Raw genomic sequence first — 23,388 nt, 5'->3', positions numbered from 1 at the left:
GCCCTGCCTCCTCTGCGCCCGCCCTCCGCCGCCGCCGCCACCGCCCAGAGAGCATGAGCGGCGCAGGGGCCCAGCCGCCGCCGCCGAGCCCCTCGGGGCCCGGCGGGGATTCCCAGCCCTCGGACCCCGCGGAGCCTCCGGCTGCTGCCGCCTCTCCTCCTGAGCCGCCGCCGATGCTGAGCGTCGACTTGCCCGCTCTGGTGTCGCAGTTCGCGCGGAGCTTCGCGCTCATCTTCCCCGTCTACGTGCTGGGCTACCTGGGGCTGAGCTTCAGCTGGGTCCTGGTGGCCCTGCTGTGCGTCTTCTGGGTGCGGAGGCACCGGAGCGGCAAGAGCTCCCGCCTGGGCCGGGCGCTCGCCTTCCTGCAGGACGAGGAGCGCGCCGTCAGGCTGACGGTCTCCACGGGAGACCTCCCCGCGTGGGTGAGTTGCGAGGGAGAAGGGCGGCGGGCGGCAGCAGCAGCAGCAGCAGCAGCCACACCTTCCTTATAGCCAGCCCCAGAGGGCGCCCCCTCCCGCCCGGCCACGGCAGCCGCCCCTGCAGGGTGACTCTTGGGCGCTTCCCTTCCCGCCTTCTGGGCCAGGTGCCGGGGCTCCAGCTCCCTCCCATGGCTGTTGCATCTGCACCCAGTTCCCACCTGGCAGGAGCAGCCCATAATCTTGTGGGCGTGTGTAGTGGTCTTCTTCACGGCTGCCTTTGCAGGCTTTGGATAGTCTTCTGCCTCTTTCTTGGGTTTAGCCCCCAGGTCCAGCTAACCCGCAGTCAGCCTGATGCCTCTGGCTTGGCACTGGCGATCCTGCCACCACTACCAGCCTGCTTCTGTCCTGCCAAGGAAAGAAACTTGCTGGGGTTGTGGTCCTAAACCATACTCCAGAAGTAAACCCAGTGGTTGTGCTTGGGCTGCTTCACACCTTGCGTCGAAAAATGGACCTCTGTGTTTCCTAGTCTGGAATCTCTCTAAAACAGCATTCAGTTGTCTGGAAACATGCAACCAGCCTGGGAGCCTTGACCAGGAATCGTGGGTCTTAATCCAGGAATGTGTGTCTGCTTGCTGCCCCGCCCTGCCCCCCCCTTCTGTGTTTTTCTGGGAGGGTTGGTACCTTTAAATAAGTATTCTTCCACTGACAGTCACACCCTAAGCAGCATTCCTGCTTGATCCACCTCCTCTCCCTGTGCTGCATAGGATCTGACATTTCCATCTGAATCCTCAAGGCTTGCATTTATGGACTTTGGCCTGTTATGTGCACACATACCTTACAGAGTACCTGTTTACCTGAAGGTTTGTAGAAAGAAGAGCAAGCAGTGTGTATTATTCAGTGCACCGCACATGTTCTTTTTCAGCTGTTAACTTGCACGCTTTCAGGCTGATCACGTTCTTAAGAATTTAGACAAGTTTGCTTTCCTTAGTAATTGAAGATGGCAAAGAGCCTTGTGAGAACTTAATGATTAAGATGCTTATTATGGCATAAACTTTCATGGACTACAATCCACTTCATCAGATGTATAAAGTGAAATTCTGAGTTGCAGGAACATCTTTCCATAGTTGGAGATGGGGAATTGTAAACAACCATGTACCTGCAAAGCAGGTTAGCACTTTGTGCATTCGGGGAAGCAGACTGTAGTTCACAAAAGCTGATGCCATTAAAAGCTGATGCCATTAAAAGCTGATGACATCTATTAAGATACCACGAAGCTTTTTGTTGTTTTTGCCACATGAGACTAACATGGCTATTCCCTCTGGAAATTTAATTAAATAGTTTCTTGTGTTCCCAAGAAGAGCCCTGCTTTTAAACGCTTCCTCTCCGTTAGTATCTGCACGAATTATGGCACAGTAATTTGTGGGTGTGTCTTCCATATATTCACTAGGAACTGTGCAAGCCAGCCTTCAAGACTCTTCTACCATTTGATTAAAAAATAAAATAATCCCTATTTTTATAGATTGGGGTATGTATTACTAATACACTTTCAGTATGGCATGCACTTGTTTCTGCCCTAACTGCACAAGAAGCTTATACAGTGTGATTTATCAAGGTGAGCTGAGGAGTTGCCAATCTGAGGACTGGTTGGGAGAAATATTTCTGAGGGCAAAGTACAGGCCTCTGACAGCTGCTTTATATTTTAGGGGGGCTTGCTCACTTTGGTAAGGGATATGAGAACTTGGACTGAAAATCTTTGTTTGGTAAGCAGAAGGGGAATAGGATCTGTCTATGGTTTGGGGCAGGGCTCGTCCTACAATTAGGCTGAGTGAGGCAGCAAATGTTGGGGAGGCAGGGAGTGGTTGCAAGGTATTGGAGAACAGTGCTGTGTTCACCATTCATAGTTTGCCCTGCACCCAGTAAGCTAGCCTTTAGATGCGGTGAAAGATGCAGTTTTGTTGCTAGTGTTGAAGAAAAATTCAATTACCACCAGTCCATCTTGTCTTTTGCCTCAGGCATTCCCTTTTTCAGGGAGCATGTTCATGCTGTTACATGTTATATATACGTATATACATATACATACATACAATATGTACAAGGAGAAGAGTATTTGTTAGTACAGATACTTGATTGGGATTTCTGGTGATTACAGTGGATCTCTGTGTTGAGAACTATTCTTGGGTAACTAGAAAATCCAGGCTAGGTAGTGTGTTCTGCAAGGGAGATTTATTTTCCAAGATGGCAGGGGTCCCAGATCTTGTCCTTAACAGTTGGGCATCTCTCTTCTCCCTCCTGTAAATCTTTTGTTTTCTTCAGCCATTCTCTGTGTTATTTGTAACTTCTTAATAAAGCTTGATTTTGTAATACAAGTCGCGTTGCTAAGAACAACATTAACTGTCAGTATTGGACTGTCTGTTGCCATTCTGAAATTCTGCTCCATTATGAAAGTAAATCCTTAACTAGGAACTTTCAGATTCCCTAATCATTTTTATGGTTTATCTTTCTTCAAGGTACTGAGGAGCTGTAAGTCTGTAGTCTGTAAGAGTTCAGTGGCCTGTGAAGCAGGTGCAAAAAGAGATTCCCCAAATGCAATAACATAAATTGTATGTAAAATGTTGTGTGTATGTGTTTATATGCATTTTTATGGGGCGAGAGTCCATAGTTTTTATCAGATTCTCAAAGAGGTCCAGGACCCTCAAAAGGTTAAGAACCACTGATGTAGAAACTTTTTAAAAAGATGTTAGCTCCAGATTGATGAAAGCTTCCCCCTGTTAGGATGCAGTCCTAACCCCAATCATTACCTGGCTTGGCTTAATTGAGCAGTCAGGCTACCTGCTATGCATGCCAACCTGGGTAGAAAGTGTGTGTAGTGGAGGCAGGTTGTTGTACCAGCCTGTAGCAGTCAGCCCTGCTTGGGATCACATGGCTCTGCTCCTTCCTGCCCTGGAATACCCTGTTTTGGAGCTTTCTGCTGGCAATGCTTCCATCTACCCATCAGGTGGAATGGGGAGTTCAGCATCAGCAGAACTGTCATTGCTGTCATCACTCTTCAGATGGAGGCTGGCATGACTGGGCAGAAGGATTCCTCTGCCCTATCCACCACCATGCCACAGTCTGCAGCAAAGGGGGTTTGCATTATTCTGTAAATTCCGCTGTGTTGAAGGATTCTGTTTAAGCTCAGATTTGTAAAATGTTATAGGTAGGCCTAAGTTGAACTTCAGGCCCTGTTGTTAGGAACGTTTTTGCTCTACTAAATAGGGGTCCATGTTTTGGTGATGCTGAGTTATGGCTCAAAAGGATTCAAATATTTAGGGGGGAACAACCTGGCTAAGAAATCAAGGCTCATAGTCATGCCCCTTGTTTTGCCATGGTGCAATGTGCCAGATTCATTGCCTGCTTTTGTTAGCAGATCTGTGTTTCCGAGATGACTGAACGAAAGCTTCCTGTTGGCTCACACAGGAATGAAACAACGGCAGAATGTGGTAAATCTGGGAGTGGCACTGGTTGTCTTGGCAATGGAGATGTTTCTCTGTTCACAGACACTTCAGGTTTTTCATCAGTATTTCTGTGTAGATGATGCTCAGAATACATGTGTAGTATTTCCAAATCTAGATTGTTGCTTATTTTCATGAAATGTGTAGAAACTTTAGAAGGGTCATAGAACATGACACCTTAGAGAAGTAGATTTACAGTGTAATCCTTTACATGTCTATCAAGTAAGGTACATGAAGTTCAACCCAACTTATTCCCAAGTGTGTGTAGATTACTGAGCCTTAAATTGAAGACCCCAGCTAGGTGGTTTAATTTGGATTTGGAGAGTTCATCTCTGTTGGTGGCCTTGAACCAAGTGTCCCATCCCTTGGCTTAAACCAACATGCCTGAAAGCTGCTAAAATATCACTGAGCCCCTTGGAGAAATGACAATATATAAAGCTACAAACTGAGTTAATATTCAGAGATATGCAGGTAAGAGGACATTTTAAATTTAGGTTGGCAAAGAACAGCTGTTAAATAGATGCTGACCAAGGTGGAGGTTGATCTGAAGAGAACCAGAATTTAAGCCTGTCATGCATGTCTTTGTAAAGGGTTTAAAAGTTATATTAAACTAAAAATGGAATTTGGCCAATGCTTTTCAGATACAAAGGTAGCACACAGTTAAAATTTTGCAGTCCTGCTGTAGTGGAAGTTGGTGTACACCTTTGTTTCAAGGTGGTGTACAAGATGTGTTGACATGAGAAGGATCCATGTTAGGACATGGTCACAGTAACCGTGAATGTTGGAACAGGAATTTATTTTAGGATCTGCCAATTTTTGAGACTAGTGTAAATCGAAAAGGGTATACAGTATTTGGGCTAGATTGATACTTTGATGCTGAATACTTGTACCAGTATATTTTGTTGCTCTGCAAAACAGCCAGGTATGTTGAGCCCTTACAAAAATGGCCCTAGATATATTGTCAGTGCTAACATTTCTGAGAGACTAAATCATGGATTTTGAAGATTCTAAGTTCTCCTAAGCTTTGCTTTAGGCTGCTTAATGAAGCATGGGCTTCACAAACTACAATGAAATAAGAATACTGCTTGTGCTGCTTTGAATATGGAGAGAAAATTGTCCATTGTAAATATTATGTTTCCTCCCCTTCTTTCTCAGTGGGTACAAAGTTATGGTTTGTGGTTGGCAACATAAATAATCTTAGGTAGCAGAACTAATGATGAACAATTTTAAAAATTACTTAGTTGAACATTTGGTAAACTATATTTACAAATTGTTTGTCAGCCTACATCTTCAGTTTGATTTTTATTCATCCAAGACTGGCCTCAGTGGATAATCAATACTTCTTTTTTTGCAGTAAAATGTCTGGTCTACAGCCGTATCACATTTGCATGGAACCAGTCCAATTGAATGACAGGACATCTCAGTAAATAGGCATAGAATTGAACAGTTAGGGTTTAATATCCTGTTCCTAAACAAGTTGCATCCAGGTCTCATTAATTTTGGTGTGTTGGTGGTGCTGTGATCATATATGTGTTATTTAGGAGTAAAAACTTTTTTCAAGGTTGATTGCTGGAGGAATACTGGTCAAAATACAGTAGTAACGTCTTGTCTGTGTAATTTAAACAAATACAAACTTCTCTTGCAGAACTTGTGTGTTTATAAGAACTTCTGGAAGAATCACTTAGAGTGGCATTCTCTTGTAATGAGTCAGTGCAGTAACTCCCCCCCCCCCCGACTTCTGGTGCAGCTGTAAAATTTCTACCAGTAAGTTAGACTTCCTTTCCTAACCATGCTGCTTTAGATGTCAGTTACATTTATTTCAGTGCAAGTTATTTGTAACTAAGAGTGTGCTTTCTTTAAAAGTGAGTTTTGTTGAAATTTGTGAGACGTCCTAGTAAATATTCTTGGTGGTGTTCTAACTCGGTTGAATAAGTGTACAATGAATTTGTTACTAAAAATGAGACTGTAGTTTGTCTTTGGCTGAAAATAACTGTCATATGATGAGCATTACATTGTCATTTGGCTGTCCTTATCGTATAGCAGCATGGCTTAAGCAATATATTTCCGCTAGTTCAAAGGCAAGCTCCTTTGCATGTCAGAGTAATTAGATTATATCCGCTAACATCTGTAGAAAGCATTTTTTAGTTGAATCAGATTCTTAATAATGAAGATATTAACTAGTGCAATGCTTAGCATACCTCTTCCTAATGCTATTTTCATAACCTTTATATTCCATCAGCTAGTTGTCAACACGACTATCCTTACTCAAGCTTGGCTGTGTTGTGTGATTGTGATACAGCACCAAGTGTTAAATTGAGCCTTGTGTATTTCAGCAGTCCTTTTTTCACCCCAAGCCTCTAATAGTGTAGTTCTAAAAATACGTGGACTTATGCCTTAGCATGTTCCAAATAGCTAAATTCTGCAAGAATTAACAGAGCTGTGGCCCAGTGAGATGGTGTTAGCCTGATCCTGAGAGGAGAGGAATAACACTTGAATATGCTTGCACATGGATGTTCAGTTACCAGGTATGCATGCTTGATTTTTCTCAATAAGACTTTGCCAGTGTGAAGTGCCACATGATACTTTCCCTGTAATTAATAATGGAAACTTTGTATGTCCTGCTTTATGCTCACATGACAAAAGTATGAGAGTAGCTGTGCATATCATGTGATTCAAACATCCTTCCTGTCGTGCTGCACTCCACAGTAGCCACCTCTTCAAATGTTGTTGTAATGCAAATGTTCTATGGCAGAAGTTAATAATCCAGCGCACAAATTTAAGGTTCCATAAATTGTGCGAGGTTTCTTTTGTGTGTGTGAACCTGCTGATAGAGTAGATAGCATGGCTTCCTTTCTGGTTTGTTGTGATGTTAACTTCCAGTTGAAATTCATTCATTCAGACTTTAGAAAGAAGCTACGGCTTGTCTGTCAGTTTGTGTCTTCGCTAAGCCAACTAATGTAGACATGCTTGTCCAGTTTCTTTCAGAGCATTATTAACTTGTGGAGCTCTTCTAGGCCATGTGTAAAGTGCAGGTACCACTTCTATTTGTTGTGGTATTTACAGGCTTCGTTTGGTTAGTTGCTAAGTGAGCTATACCAGGTCATCTGTTCATTGCCATTGCTTGTGGTATTGAAATTGATTCTCTGTTCACAAGTTATTTTAGTGGAAAATAGCTTTCATCTCCTGCCTTTAACTGCCTTCCAAGGCTTTCTCTCCCGTTTAGAAAAGAAAGCATCTTTAAAATGAGCTTAAAGTTCTGTCACAGGTGCCCCAGCTCCCTTTCCCCCCAACCAGTCAGTCCTAGCTTCTACAGCATCCCCTACTTTTTTATCTTTATCTGCTTATATTTTGTCTGTTGACTTAGATCCTTGGGAACATGCGAATGGCACCACATCCTCAGTTGTTTTTGAGACTTGAATTTATGTAGCACTGCACATAAAATCTTGCCAAATTGCATTCCTGGTTGCTTCTGAATTGTTTGTGCTGAGATTGCCAAGAGTGGTCTGATTTGTCAGTATTTTGAAGTTTAAAATATGCTATGTTGGCTCACAATACTCCAGATATTTTATTTTATTTATTTGATAAAATTTATATATTGCTTAATGGACCAAAAAACCCTAAGTGGTTTACAAAAACAGCATAAGATACTCAATAAAAAGGCAGCTAAAATTAAACATTAAAAGAATTTGCCATAACATTTTTCAAAATATTCCTAAAGTGAGAAGTTTTAAAACAAATATATCGTGCATTACATGTTAATAGTGCATTTTAGAATTGCATGTCTGGGTAAACTTGCCTAAACAATTTTTTTATTAGGCATTGAAAGCAACGCAGTGACTGTGTCTGCCTAAAATTAATGGGCAGAGAATTCCAGAAAGTAGGTGTTGCTTCACTGAAAGGTCGATTCCTTGCAAATGAATGTAGAATGGGCATTATGTTTCACAATTTGATAAAAATGCAGCACTGGTCTCACTATCTAATTCTGCACTATTGTACATTTTAAGCATTTATTTATGCAGTTTTATGAAACTTTGCTTACTGTGCCCTTGTTTTCTTGACATCCTGCAGACTTTGTCAGAATTGGGCTGGCACACTTTTGAGTACCTGAGTACCTGACATGAAATTCAAGCAGCTTTGAATTAATATGCTGTCAATCCAGTTGTTTCTAGGGATTGGCAAAACAGCATGGGAGCTGAATGGCAGATTTTTCTTGACAGATTATATGTTTACATTTGTGTTGCTTATATGAATGTTGCCTTAGGAAAAATGACTGTACTGCTCTTGAAACCAAAATAGATCTAGGTGGTATAGTCAAAGCACCTTTTCATCTCTCTTGCTATTTTTACTTTGTTTGTTTGTTCTGGATATTTTCTCAAAACCTTCCTTCTTCAGCTATGTGTCAAATAGCAGGCATAATCAAGGGCCTTCAGAGAGGCCAGGGGATCACATAATTAAACCCAGAGCCCTAAAGGCAGGACCCTCAAGGTATCCAATGTGATCTGTGCAACAGAACAAGTCCCCAAAAGATTAGCCCACCTTATCCTAAGAGTTTGCTGCAGGCAAGAGTGCAGAAGTGAATAAGATGCCCCATATCAGACATGCCTGCCTGCAGCCTTTAACTTTGATTTTTTCCATCTTTATTAAGTTTAATTAACAGCAGATTCACATGTATGATACTTCACAAAGCAACAAAAATAAATCCATTCGTTCCTATGCAGTTCATTAGCAGCCTTCAACTTTGACCGTCTCTTGTCAACCCAGGGGCACTGGTAAAGTTTCAGAGGTGTACAAGAGTCAATACTGTTCAGATTTATTCTGTTGAATATCTGGACCCAGGGGCCAGCAACCTAAGGGCCATGGGCCACAAGCGGCCCACGGGGGTCATTTAACCGGCCCATGAGCTGCCCCCAAACCAAGCTGCTTGCTCAGTGAGTCCCCCGCCTGCTGCACTAAACCAGCGCAGCGAGGGGACTCGCTTCCACGGCGCCACAAATCACGGGCACTTGCACTCCGGCCCATGGAGGAATCTCCGCTGGAGTGAACCTTGCAGACCCCTGATCTGGACTATAAAATGGTAAGGGAACAGCTTTTTGTACAGGAACATTATTCTAGCCCAGCTGAGTCTGTGACCTGGATTTGGTAGTAGCATTTTGGACAGGCAAAATGGAAGGGAGCGTCCAGTTTAGTTGGAAAGCACATCCTTTGGACACAGAAGCCACCCCAGTTCAATTCCTGGCATTTCCATTTAAAAGGACATCAGGCAGTGGTGATGGAAGAGACCGCTACCTCAGTCCTTGGTAGTCTGCCAGTTCCAGTTGAAAGTGGACAGTACTGGTCTGACTTGGCATGTGGCTAGCTTCATATTTATATATGTTCATATAAATACTGTTATCTCCTCTGACAACGCTGAGTAGACAAGTCCAAAATACATGTTCATGAATCATTAGGGACACTTGGTAGTGTATACAAACTTGGCCTCTGGACAGAATGTATTTCAAGTAAATACTGCTAAGGGTGTGCCTCTTCCTAAGTAGTTTCTCAATGTTACAGTACTTGCTATACTACTCTGTTAAACTGTACTTTTGCTTCTTTTATCTCTTGGTTCTCTGTGCAAAGGAATTAGGTTTCCTTGGAGTTTTTGGTGATGCCGCTGTGCTCCCTTTATTGCTTAAGTGTAGAGATTAATGGTAGTCCCACCCTCATTTTTATGGCCGTATGATCACAGATAGTTCTGTTTCGAAATTATTGCCTATAGACATATACTCTGCACTTCTGGCATGGGAAAGAATGGAAAGTGTTACTACGGGCAGCTTGAATCTTGGTTCAGCATCCAGTCTCTGTGTGTCTGTGGCCATGCACTGCAATATATGTTGTGACTGAGGGAGACGGTTTGGTCAACACCCTTCTGTGTCCCAGATCTGACCTGCCGCTGCACATTGCCGCAGGAGGCATTGGGGTGATCTTAAGACTTGCTGAATTGTTAATGCAAAATAATTAAACTTAATTTTGGTCTCTATAAAACAGCTTTCAAAAATGACTGCCCCTCCCTCCTCTCTTTTGCTTTGCTTGCTTCTGTCATTTATTACATTAATGCTCTTATTTGTATGAATCATGTTAGCACGCAGTCTTGAGTTCAGGAAAAAAAAGTCTCATGAGATGTGGCTTAATGACTAAGCCTTTTTCAAAACTAAGCTCTCCCATCTGCCTAGAAATAAAATATGTACTGCCATTTCTCTGTAAACAATATGTCTTTGCAGTTGTTTGCCTCTTTAAAAAAATGGTTTAACTAAATCCCAGTCAAGACGGTTGCTGCGTAGCAGTAGTGGCATATGTTTTTTAGCATATCCAGCTACATTGTAGGAAACCAAATTGCCCGTTGTTGTTGAAGGTAGTAGGTAAGGTAAAAGACCCCTGGACGGTTAAGTCCAGTCAAAGACGACTTTGGGGTGCAGTGCTCATCTTGCTTTTCAGGCCGAGGGAACAAGCGTTTGTCTGCAGACAGCTTTCTGAGTCATGTGGCCAGCATGACTAAACTGCTTCTAGCACATGGAGGACTATGATGAGTGCCAGGGCACATGGAAACGCTGTTGACCTTCCCGCTGCAGTGGTACCTATTTACCTACTTGCACTGGTGTGGTTTTGAACTGCTAGGTTGACAGAAGCTGGAACAGAGGAATGGGAGCTCACCCCGTCCATGTAAATAATAAATGATAGAGAGATCTTGATTGAAAACAGCATGTCGATGACAAGCATGAACGATTTCAGATTGAGGAAAAACTACATTTTTTGTGCTACAAATGGGTTAGAGTGTCCACAGCTCTAGTTTGCTCTAGTGTTTACCCCAAAGTAGCTTGTTTATCATTGGAGACAATACCAGAAATGTGGAAATCTGTAGTACAATTGCATAATGTGGATTACATGAACACAGATGCCAGACTATAACTGAATATGTATTTATTTGTAGTATTTCTAGTCCACATTTCTGTTCAAAAAGTAAGTCCAAGCTGGGAAACAAAATATTAGCACCTGAAATGCGGTATTAAAACATGGTAAAACCCCATAAAAACGTAGCTTTTATATCATCATATCTAACAAAACTTTAAAAATAAGAATTGACTAAAGAAACTTTACTTTCGTTTAACCCAGCACTCTGTGGAATAATAATTGTAGTTCTGGTGAAGCTCCTTAGAAAGGGAGTTTCAAGAGTTAGGGTGATGTAACTCAACCCTAGTCTCTGCTCAAGTAAATGCTGGGGAAGAGTTCATTCAGGAGAAAATGCTGTATAAGTTACACCAGGGGTCAGCAAACTTTTTCAGCCGGGGGCCAGTCCACTGTCCCTCAGACCTTGTGGGGGGCTGGACTGTATTTTTTTTTTGGGGGGGGGAATGAACGAATTCCTATGCCCCACAAATAACCCAGAGATGCATTTTACATAAAAGGACACATTCTATTCATGTAAAAACATGCTGATTCCTGGACTGTCCATGGGCCAGATTTGGAAGGCAATTTTGCCGGATCCAGTCCCTGGGCCTTAGTTTGCCTACCAATGAGTTACACCATGAATTGTACCCAGCAGGTAACAGGCAAGCAGTGCAACAAAATTCAGTGCATTTTTGGCAGCCCACTCAGAATAGTAGGTGTACAGCAAGGCTGTTCTAGAACATGCTTATTTAGAAATTCTAAGGCTTGAATCTGAATCATTTGCATGCTGTAGGGATTTCACATTTCAACATGTAAATTCCACTTCTGGCAATGGCCAAATGATCAATAAGTTTGGGCAACAAAATTTGAAGTGTGTAAGAAGAAACAGCGGGTTACAGAGGGTTGTATCTAAGTGCTAGTCTTGCTCACAGTAGATGCACTGAAGTTAATGGACATGGCTAACTTGGGTTCATTCATTTCAGCTGGTCTGCTCCAAGAAGATCTTAGTCGGATTCAACCTAGGATATTTAATCACCTGTTTTGCTTTTTGCTTTACTGTGCTCAATATGCAACAGAAAATTACCTGATTTGGAAGTGGATTGAATTATGGCTCCAATAACCCGCAATCACACATTTCACATACTGTATACTTCACATGTTTGTGCATCCCCACCCCTAGAACAAAAGCTTCTGTTCACCCCAGAAGCAGCCATTGCTGCCTCCTTGCTTCTGAGAGCTTAGCCTGTCTTTAGCATTTGGTACTGCTGGGACAACAAACAAACAAATCTCTTTTCACTCCCTGCATCTTTATTTAGGGATTTTGTGGGGCAACATTAGATGTGCTATTTAGGCACTTACTGGTGCTTTGCCCCACAGCAGGTTTTACAATGGGGGCCATGAATGTATTTGGAATAGCAAGGAGTCCAAATTTTACGCAGGATAAAAAAGCAACTTCTGCCTGCCTGCGCCGTGTTTTCCTCAATAGGCTGTTCCAGCTCAGATGTGCCTGATGTTGTGCTAAGCTAAGCAGAGCTCTTCCCAAGAGACTGCCATTCCCCTGACTTACGGTGAGCACTTTTTTGTTGTTGTTAATTCGTTGAGGAAGAGGTATGTTTCTCCCTATGTATCCAGTCTTCACTGCCCAGAGTTCGGCTGTATGGATTGCAGATAACTGTACATGCCAGACAAGAACGGAAGGACTGTCATACACCATCTGTATCAATTAGTGTTTTGTTAAGTGCTTCTCTTTTTGGTTCCTAGAAGGGCTACAGGGTACCGAAGGAGGAAATGTGTTGAACCTCTTGCAGTGTTTACATACAAATTGAGAACTAGCTGCCTGCGGATGGTTGACGGTGTTGTGATATCTAGGACATGTTTGATGCCTAAAATAGAACAGAGGCTTGCATTTCTCATGGTGTTTGAACATGCTGTAAAACTTGTCATAGCTTAAAATAATGATGCATTAGAATTAGAGGTTTGGGGAGGAACTGGCAACTGAAGCACACAGAAGAGTATTCAGAAGAGAAAAGGAAGATGGCTGTTTAAGGAACCAGTGGTACCCACAGCACAGTTGCTGAAGAGGAATGCTCTTGTCCAGAGCTCAGGTCAGCCTGGAAGAGGATGCTATAAGGCCCTTGTTGCTGCTTAGACCTCCCAGGTGGGGTGGCTTTAGCTTCTGGAGTGTATAGTTGCTGCCGCCTCCTGCTCCTCAGCTGATGAAAGCCCTCCCCAGCCTCCATTGAGGCTCTCTCCTTAGCAGGAAAGGGGAGGAGGAAAGCCCCCCCCTGAAGTGGTGGAAGTCAGGGCAGAAAGGTGAGATGTGCCCTTCTCCAACTCAGGTTCCCCTCTTTCTTCCTTCTCTTCCTACGTTAGAGCCTGCCATTCAGTGTAAACATTGCTCAGCTATTATATCAGGCAGCTTCCTGAGCATCAGTTTTGTGTGTGGCCATTTCACTGTTGAACTGATAGGCATTCAACTTCCTGAGCGCTCTCTGTTGGAGAGAATAACTCTACAATTATCTTAAAACATGTATGCATCACTTGTTCATAAACTGGTCTCTTTACATTTCCGCTTATTGTTGTAATCTTATGTTTTAACCCGGTGTAAGCTAGTCCATGACTTGTTGCTGAAAGAGTTTTTTTTAAATTGTAAATGAAAAGGTAATCAAAGCCACAAAGCTGAAGGGGTAAAAAGGAGTTGTGTCTGAAAGGGGCTAAATACAGTAAATGTTTTGCAAATGAGGGTTTTAAGAAAAGTAGCTGATTGGTGGTTTAGAGACTTGAATTCCTATAAGCTGAAATAGTTAAAAAAATGTGCTAAAAACAACTACAACACCTTTTTCAGTTTACTAGGCTTGTTTCAGAGTTAAGAGCTACACAAAAAAAGGTTATGTAAAAACAGCAAAGAGCTCTGGCAGTACTTTACTAACCATTGTGGACAAAATGGCTAGAACACTGAGGAAGATCTCAGCTATTATATAAATATTTCAGGTTATTCCATTCACTTCTCAGTTGCTTCCCAGGTAGATTGATTCTAGTGTCCTTTAGTTAGGGTTAAATTCTAATTTTCATTCAGAGCACAGAAGGTACACTTAATTTTCTGAAGCATAAATGAATAGCCTAAAAAAATTCTGTGGAGACATCACCCTTTTAATACTGTCGCTGTCTGTTTGTTTTAGACTTGATTGCCCCATGTGTTTGAACTCTATATAAATAAAATATTGTGTTCTAGTACTTAGAAGCACCCGGTATACATTATTGATGGTTCTCATGTACTTAAGCTCATTACGTATGACAACTGTTTGGAGCAAATAGCCCTTTTAGTGAAGGTGTTACAGATTTGAGATGAAATAAAAGTCTATGAGCAAGCAAATTTAAAAATCCTTTATTAAAGAAACAATGTCTATGACCAAGCAGATTAGAAAATCTTTTATTAAAGTAACAGTGTCTATCAGTCATCCTTTTTTTTTTACCACAATGAGCCAGCACTAGCAGTAAAAATAAAACCAACTAAGCTTGAAGAGAACGAGGCCAGCAAATTGACTTGGTTTTTTTATTTGTGGACTGTCAGTAGTTTTAAGAAATAGAACAGTGCGGATGTATGCACTTGATCAGCCATAGGCAAACTCCGGCCCTCCAGATGTTTGGGACTATAATTCCCATCATCCCCAGCTAACAGGAGCAGTGGTCAGGGATGATGGGAGTTGTAGTCCCAAACATCTGGAGGGCCTGAGTTTGCCTATGCTTGCACTTGATCATTTAACTATGGATCAAAGTTGGTTAGCAAGCCATAGTTATAACTGTGGCTTCTCTACTGTTATTTTTAAACCGTAATTAAGGCCACTGTAGGTAGATTGGTGGAAATTTGCATTCAAAAGGAGGGAGAGATGGTGCATATATACAGCTGCCAAGGTTCTAACTATGGTTATGATGGGGCTTGATAACAAATATCTGTCAAACATTTTGAAATACAGTGGTACCTCTGGTTACGTACTTAATTCGTTCCAGAGGTCCGTTCTTAACCTGAAACTGTTCTTAACCTGAAGCACCACTTTAGCTAATGGGGCCTCCCACTGCTGCCGCGCCGCCTGAGCACGATTTCTGTTCTCATCCTGAAGCAAAGTTCTTAACCTGAGGTACTATTTCTGGGTTAGCGGAGTCTGTAACCTGAAGCGTACGTAACCTGAGGTACCACTGTACAGATAATCATTTTGTGCAGGGGTTCCATTCCTGGGCCCTGTGCGCATCAGTGGAGTGTGCGTAAGCCAGCCCTGCTATGCCCCCATTCTGCCCTCTTCTCAGTCGCCCGTCAGTTGGATGCACGCAAAATGGTCACTGCCTGTAGAATATAGTTCAGTTCAGATGACTTTCCAAACCATGGTCCTTGAGGATAAGATATAACTTATGTGCACGCGCACACTTGTTTTCCTTTCAAGCACAACTTCACTTGGTAGTTTAGCAAAGCATAGGTTGTGTTTACATCTGAACATCTGCACACTCTTTTCCAGGCTTGCCCTCCAAACCATGACCAGAAACCACTTCAGATTATGGTGTAACTGACCGATTTGGACAGTGCAGTGATTTACGATTAGTGCTAAACTGCAAACGGTGTGATGATTTTGTGGGTGGGCAAATGCACAAACCTAGATGAACCTTTGGCAGAACAGCATACAATGGCAGCATCAGATACATAATGCTGTTCTAACATTTGAAGATAATAGTTAAAAGGTCACCAGTCAGAATTTATCTTTGGATGGGTAATAAGAACGTTGGGGTTGGGGAGGCACAGGGATAACTAGTTTTCAGAACAACCTACTTGCAGGGGTAACGGAAGAATATCAATTTTTGGGAGCAAGCAAAATAGACAAACTATCCCTAGTCTCCTGGTATGAGCCAGTAATAGTAACTGGACATTATTACTTAACAGACTAAATTAGCCGTGACAACCAGACCCATGATTTCTCCATGTGAAAAAGATACCGGTAATTGCCAAACCGGATTATACCATATTTATGGTACTCCATGACCCTGTTGTACTTTCAGTGGCAGGTTCACCAGGTGAAGGGTTTGGCCAACAACTGTAGAAAACGTTTCAAGCCTGGTAATGAACTTGTATGGCGCAGTTCATCAGCCTTGAAGCCCTTGACTCATGTTCACAGTGATTGTGACCTTGTGCGTTTCCATTTTTCTTTTGGTTAGGTGCACTTTCCAGACACAGAGAGAGCAGAATGGCTGAACAAGGTAAGTTATTGTTTCCTTGCCTGGAAGTTCTTTTATTGCTTTTTCGCGTTGTCATTTTGTCTTTTGACCAACTCTGATTACCTATACTTGGTACAGAGGCTCAGAGTATCTTGTAAGGGACTTGAAGAGAATAGAAAGGAGTTTATCAACTCCTCCTCCTCATGTTGGCAGCCATAACTTCATGCTAAATAGTTATCACATATTTGCAGGAGAAGCGATGGGCAACCTTATGGCTTTTCAGGGTCCCTTCTCAAATGAAATTCCTGAGTCTGTATTGCAGAGGGAAAGCTCCCAGGGTGATGAACAGATAATTTATTGGAAAGGCTTATTTTCCATAACTGATTTGTCAATCCTATTATCAGGGTGAAATGTTTTTAATGCGGATGTAAGCCTTTAGTTGATCCTAGTGCCCTAACTTAGGGGAAAACTCCAATTTGTTACTGTTGACCTGAGTCGGAGGACAATATGAGGCAACTTTTCTGATTTCCGTAATCCAGTGACTGCAGCACAGGTAGAATCTTCCGTCCGTGACTGGTTGTGTGTGAAAGTGAGAGTGTTGTCCAATCTGCCCCTTCATCATAGTCCTCACCTCCATATTTTCCTTCCTTCATGCTTTCCTCCCCTCATTTTGTGTGTGTGTGTGTATGTGTGTACTCAAAATTCCATAGATGTACGAAGTACGTATGTAGCCCTTTGCTGTGCAGTTTGATGTGAAGTTTTCCTGGTGCTGCTGCTTACGTTCTCAGTGCTGTGCTTTGCAGCCCTTTTGCCCCATCATCTTCATTCTCTAGGCAGAGGAGTGTTTAATGCCACATTTTGTTTTTGTCCCGTTCCCCCACATTTATAATAAGACTTTCACACTGCAACATCACTCGATTACAAGAAGGGAAGATGATGTGATATCAGCTGTTTGTTGCATCACCCCTTTTACTGCCCTCCTTTCTTTGCCTTCTTGCAGCCAGTGTGGGACCTTGAATTCTTATGCTGTGCCATTGCAGAATATGAAGCATGGCCTTTCAGCTTTTAGTGCAACTGCACAGAAAATGGACTCTAGTATGATTTTCTCTTCTATGGCTTAACGTTCCATGGACAGTTAGAGCCACAGAGACCTCAAGATGCCCATTCTCTTATGTATGTTACTTTCTCACTTCTACAGAGCATCTCTGATAGGAGTGCACGTCCAAAAACATTTTAGGTAGTCATATATTACATTAAAACATGACAAAGTTAAGTGAAAGGAGTACACAGACATGTTAGTTATATGGAGCACAGCAGATGAATTTTCCTGGTTGTAGCCTGTATGAGGCTGCTAAGGCAGCTACTGAAGGTGATATAAAATGGGAAATTGTACATAAAAATTTTCAATGAACTATTTCTACAGCAAGAACCTACAAATACTGTACCCTTTTTTCTTTCTCAGACTGTAAAACACATGTGGCCTTTCATTTGCCAGTTCATTGAGAAACTTTTCCGTGAAACAATAGAACCAGCAGTGAGAGGAGCAAACAGCCACCTGAGCACCTTCAGTTTCACAAAAATTGATATAGGGGATCAGGTAAGTTTCTTCTAGACTGTGCATACTGTCTAGACACTTGGAACCTTGTGTGAATTAGGGTGCCGGCTATTTTCTTAAGAGCGATTATGGGCAAAGAGTGATTACGGGCAAGGTGGTAATGTACAAAAACAGCTTTAAGTTCATTTATTCAGTTTGACCAGAGTTCATGTTTTGGCAAGATTTTCCTGGAGATGATTATTTCAAAAGTGACATTTTGCTTTTCTGGAGGAGGGAAGATTGTAGTGTTGTTGGTGGTGGTGGTTGTTATTGATTACCTGTCCTTTACCTTAAGCTCCCAGGGCAGGTTACAACATTAAAACACAACATTGCAACACAATATTAAAAACTCTTTAAAACAGTTTACAATGCACTTAATGTGTTGCCTGATATTTTTGTTGAGGAATTTTCGTATTTCACTACTGAGGTGATTGTATCAACTCATTGTGTGTTTGAAGAAACAATACCTATTTTAAAATAAATATTTATACAAGTCTTGTAGTATTGTCAATTGGCAGCAACTTCCTTACCGTATTCCAGTACATCTTTGCCTTATGCTAAAGGCAGTATATTTTTTTTTATTACAATTTTTTAGATGACTTTGCTCTTCCTGTCTTGTTTGTGGTCAATCAGTGGCTTAATTGGTGTTGTGGTGTTGCTGTGATAACAGAAGTGGAAGCATTTCAGATTGTAAACCACTTGTGTTACAAGATTATTTAAACTTTTGTTTTTAATGAAGTCTAGATGCCTAGATTGGACCAACATTTTCCCATTATCCTTTGGAAAAACTTGCTCACAGCACAAGCGTACAAGCACTTCTGTTCAGAGCAGATACTGGTTGATTGCTCAGCTGAGCTGTATGTTGTTCCTGGTCATGAATCTGCTCTGCGGATTGTAGTTCAAATATTAGTTATTTGGTTAACCATCTCTCACAACCCGCACTGTAAACATTTGGGCAAAAATAGCCTTGATAGATCTTGTAACACTGCTTCTGCTTATCGATTGATGTGGAAGATGTGTTATGACCAAAATGGGGTATGCCATTTGTTTTCCTCTCTTAAACAGAATTGAAGTACAAACTTGGAGCAGAAACGGTGCAGTAGGTGGGAGCAATTTTATAGACCACTCCTTTCTCCTTTCAGTTTTCTGTTATTCCAGTTTCTAAAACAAAACTCCCTAGAAACTGCATGGAATAGCAACATTATATTTACGAGAAATGACAAAATTCATCCTTGCCTCCTTTGAGTTGGGAATCGAACTTTCTGTTTATGTGGAACACTGAAGGTGGCATGCAAAATGCCTATTCGGGCTGAAATGTAATAGTAATAGCATCTTATACATTGATGGTGAAAGTAGAGCCAATTCTCTTCCACTTTACGCAAGCATCCTTGCCAGGTTGCTTGGATCCAGTTCTTATTCACCGCAAGTGATCAGGTGTGCTGCCTTTCAGTGTTTCCGGCACAGTTATGTCATTATAGGACAAAGAAACCCTACATTTTGATATAATGCTAATGCTTTTTATTACTCATGCAGTTTTCCCACACCGAATTTGTTCATAGTGACACATCCAGAATAAGAGGGGCATATTCTGTTAGGTGGTATTTCTGAATCTGTGTCCACGTCAGACAGCATTTCACACTTGATGGGATGATTTTAACAGAATAATTAATCACTTAAAACTTATTTTTCTCTTTAGCCTCTTAGGATTAATGGTGTTAAAGTGTACACTGAAAATGTGGATAAAAGGCAGATAATCTTAGATCTTCAAATCAGGTAAAACTGTCAAAATATGTACATCACAAGTTTAAATTTCTCAAGTTTTGTATTTTTAAACAATGTTTCGTTTTCTGTTGGGATTTTATTTGGCAAAATGCTTCCTTGTGCAGGAAAATACATTTTTGTTTACATGATAAAAAATTTAGAAAACCACTAATGGTTTTGCTAGCATGAATATATAACATTAAGCAAGGTACTATTGTGCACAGAAATAAATAAATTTGATAGTAAGAGCAGAATAAATGATTTCTTGGATCCGTGGATCTGTCACTTCTTTGAAGAGGGGTTTTCTTTCTTCTTGTTCCTGTTCAAGTCTGTCAATGGCCATAGGTTAGCATAACATGGATGAGCCTCCATGAACCCACATAGAACGTCATGCTCATTCCCTCCCCATATTGACTGATCTCCTGGAGGCTTGTCCACACAGTGCTAAGCCAGCTTTGTATTTCAGCACTTCCCTGGTAGCTGTAGGAGAGAAGGAATTGTGTGTGGGCAAGTGAGAAGGCTAGTGGAGAAGGAATTGAGTGTTCTAACCCTTCTCTGTGCCCAGCGTAGAAACCAAGCAGGCTCGCAGAGGAAGGAATCCTCCGCCTCCATTTTTTGCATAGATAAGGCAGTAGGAAGAGGCGACAGAGCCCTCCATCTGTTTGCCAGGCCAAAGCACTCTAGGTTGGTTGTTTTTGTAGCTCCACTAAACCATATTTAGCATTAGGAGCAAATCGGGGGCCCATTGTACCTTTTGAAAGTAGAGATGCATAAACTGCCAATATGTGACTTACGAGGGTTCCTTCGATGTACAAGATGTGCCTCAGACATGAAGAAGGGGATGTTTGGAAACAACTCCTTCCTGTCTTGTCCCCCCCCCCTTCTATTAAGTAGATGACACGATAAATAATGAGTTGGAGGGTTACACTACACTGCTTTTCATTAACTAGAAAGCTCACATACAACAAAATGTAACAATTTAAATTTTTTTTTGCCTTGAAGTGGTGCTTAAAAGGTTTTTTGGCTGATTGAATGGTTTAACATGTAGAACATGCATTCTCTTTATTTCTCTGAGGCCTTAGATCAGCCTTTGCCAACATGGTGCCCACCAGATGTTTTGGGCTAGATCTCCTGCGCTTGCTGGGGCTGATGGAAGTTGTAGTCCGAACCATTTGGGGGGTATCAGGTTGGCAAAGGCTGGCTTCAATACGAAAAAACATACAAATAAGGGGACTTTGGACTTCTCTTTTGAAACTGAGGGGAGTTTCAAAAGCAGTTTGTAATATGGAACAGAGGAGTCTGTTGTTTCAAGAAGGCAAAATCTTACTAGGCATGACTAAAGTAGATCTTTGGATCCTGGCCAATAACTTTTTAGGTTTTAATAGGGACAAGCAGCACTAACCATAGTTCTTTGCCTTTATACTCTTGTACACTATAAATCTTTCACTCCTTCCCCTTTAAATTGTGTGAAAAGAAACCACATTAGTCATCTTCTAAGTATTCATGGGGACAAATGGTTAATAAACTTCCTAGTAATGTGTAACATGTCTGTCTGCCATACTTGGGATCTGCAGATTAATGTAGCCTTGCATAGTTCACAGACATTATGCACTCGGTGGATAAAATGTTCTGCTTAACTTGGTGTCCAAATAGCAGATCATGTTTCATACAAGCTGTATTGCAAAGACACAGTCCAAGGAATATGGGTTGAAGGGCAATAGTGTCATTCATGAATTGTATAGGTGCAGCCAGCTAGCACTTTTCTGATATGTCTTGTTTACTTCACTTAGGTATATTTGGTGCTGCAAATTAATACAGTACCAAAGAGTGTAATCAATTTAAAAGTAAAAAAAAAAAAAAAACAGGATAAAAAAGTATCTCTTGCATGTACACAGAATATACTGAGCACTTCCATAAGGATTGGTGAATCATTTTAAATAATGAGCCTAAATGTGATTTCTGGCATCCCCGGTCGGTATCAATGAGAAGACCTGCACTGGGATTGCATGTTACATAGTGTTTGACATACAAGTGGGGTTGTATCAAATGCCAATCAAACTGGGAGCTAGACCCATTGAAATTCATGGCCCTAAGTTAGTCATGTCCATTAATTTCATTTGGCCTCTTTTGAGCAGATACTAGTTGGATATAACCCATGGTTTCTAATATGTAGAAAAGCGCATTACAGAACATTGTACAAGGGCTGTGATTCAAGGAGGCTGTTAACTCCTGCGGAAATGATTGCACGTTTACATCAAGGTTTATAAAGCAGTTCCACCTTTAGCAATGCTTCCCTGCCAAATCAAAGGCTGCTGTTTGTAACTGGAATCTAAGCAGAGGCTTGAGAGTTGGAGGAGGCCCTGAAGAGGAAACTACTGATGGCTTGTATCTAGCAAAGCAACACTGGGTCACAGCCTAGGCCTAATCTATTTCGAAAAATGATTTTTAAAGTAAACTTGCCATTGATTTCTAAAAGTGGTCATTTACGAATAGGCTTTAATGTTTAATACAAAATTGCAATGTGTCCTTGTGCTTCTCAGTTTTGTGGGCAATTGTGAAATTGACTTGGAGATCAAGAGGTACTACTGCAGAGCTGGTGTGAAAAGTATACAGGTAAGCTGCGTTTTCTTCCTACGTGACACAAAACTAAATTATTTACAGATAAAAATGTCGTAAAACTGTGCAATCCTTTCCCCACCCCAAAAAGGAAGCAAACTTTTAAAAAATCATTTTGTTCTGTTCAGCATAGACCTTAAGTATGCAGGTATATTAACAGACTTCTCCATTAACGATGCAGTTCTCTATATTATTAATTCATGTTTAGTATTCTGAATCTTTCCCCCCTTAGATTCATGGCACTATGAGAGTTATATTGGAACCTCTGCTTGGAGATATGCCTTTAATCGGAGCACTGTCTTTATTTTTCCTTAGGAAACCGGTAAGTTAAAAATCTAGATTTCTTCATTCTCTATCTTACAGATTTTTGCTTTTTCACTTCAGTAAACCGGTGCTTAGAATAATTTTCTAAATCTAGGGATGTCGAACGGGAATTTATGGCTCACCCTAGCGTAGACCAACCATGGTTCTATTTGAGTAAATCTGGTCCTGAAAATAACTTTGAAGAGATCAGGAGAGACTAGGCCTCCCTCCACTACCCCACAGTCCATGACTGTAACCACCATACCTTGGTCACATCCATACCATATATTTAAAGCACATGGCTTCCCCCAAAGCATTCTGAAAACTAGTTTGTCAAGTGTCCTGGAAATTGTAGCTCTGTCATGGGTAAACTGTAGTTCCCAATATTCTTTGCGGGAAGCCATGTGTGTTAACTGTATGGTATGGATGCCTCCAGAGTAGAAAGCAGGACCTAAACTGGTCTTGGGAGCCACCACTGGCTGATTCTTGATCAGCAAGGTTTTGTTGCCTTCAGTAAAGTTGAAGGTCAGTTTACGTTTATGGTAAGAGAACTAAAAACTGTAGTACACTTTTCTATTCTGGCCACCTTTTTCATGCTTGTACAAAGTATAATTTCAATAATCAAATGAAAGGCCATGTTGATACAGTCATGTTTAGGCATCAAAGGTTAATGGTGGTGGGTGTATCTGTTGTCATCCTCTTAATATACCAATATCCACTGCTCCTGAAAGTTGGAATCATTTGTTAAGCAAGCTGTAGTTGGAAACTACTCAAATTCAGTTTTAGTTTCATTACATAATTAACTAAAAGGAAATAAAAACCTGGTGCAACACAATTCATTTGGACTTCAAACAGCTTATATTCTGCAGATCTGGTGTGCAGGTCTAGTACCTAATTTATGAGAATCTCCACTTTTATTTCAAAAAGGGAAATATCTAGACCTCATGGTTGCTGAGAAGATGAAAATGAGTTTGAGGGTAGTGTTTTTTGAAGGCTCACAAATCAGATAGGCAGGGATCGTCTACATGATGAAGTCCCTCTTATATGATCCTAATCTCTTATTTCCTGCCTCTTTCTTTTTCCC

General features: G+C 41.4%; 1 protein-coding gene across 4 annotated transcripts in view; it reads left to right on the top strand.

The window, feature by feature from the left end:
* The window catches only part of ESYT2 (extended synaptotagmin 2), a 66,077-nt gene continuing 42,689 nt past the window's right edge, over nt 1–23,388 (top strand). Inside the window, exons 1-6 of one of the 4 annotated variants that reach the window (XM_080974030.1) lie at nt 1–422; nt 16,031–16,072; nt 17,493–17,627; nt 19,321–19,397; nt 21,926–21,998; nt 22,234–22,323. In XM_080974030.1, the coding sequence (XP_080830156.1) occupies nt 54–422; nt 16,031–16,072; nt 17,493–17,627; nt 19,321–19,397; nt 21,926–21,998; nt 22,234–22,323 (786 nt within the window). In that variant the 5' untranslated portion in view covers nt 1–53. The remainder of the gene's footprint in view (nt 423–16,030; nt 16,073–17,492; nt 17,628–19,320; nt 19,398–21,925; nt 21,999–22,233; nt 22,324–23,388) is intronic. The other 3 variants (XM_080974031.1, XM_080974033.1, XM_080974032.1) reach the window with 3 other exon arrangements.

The sequence above is a fragment of the Podarcis pityusensis genome (assembly GCF_964106645.2).
Source record: "Podarcis pityusensis genome assembly, chromosome: 12".
Lineage (NCBI taxonomy): Eukaryota > Metazoa > Chordata > Lepidosauria > Squamata > Lacertidae > Podarcis > Podarcis pityusensis.
Note: the sequence above shows the minus strand (reverse complement) of the source record. Positions and strands in the feature narration are given on the sequence as shown.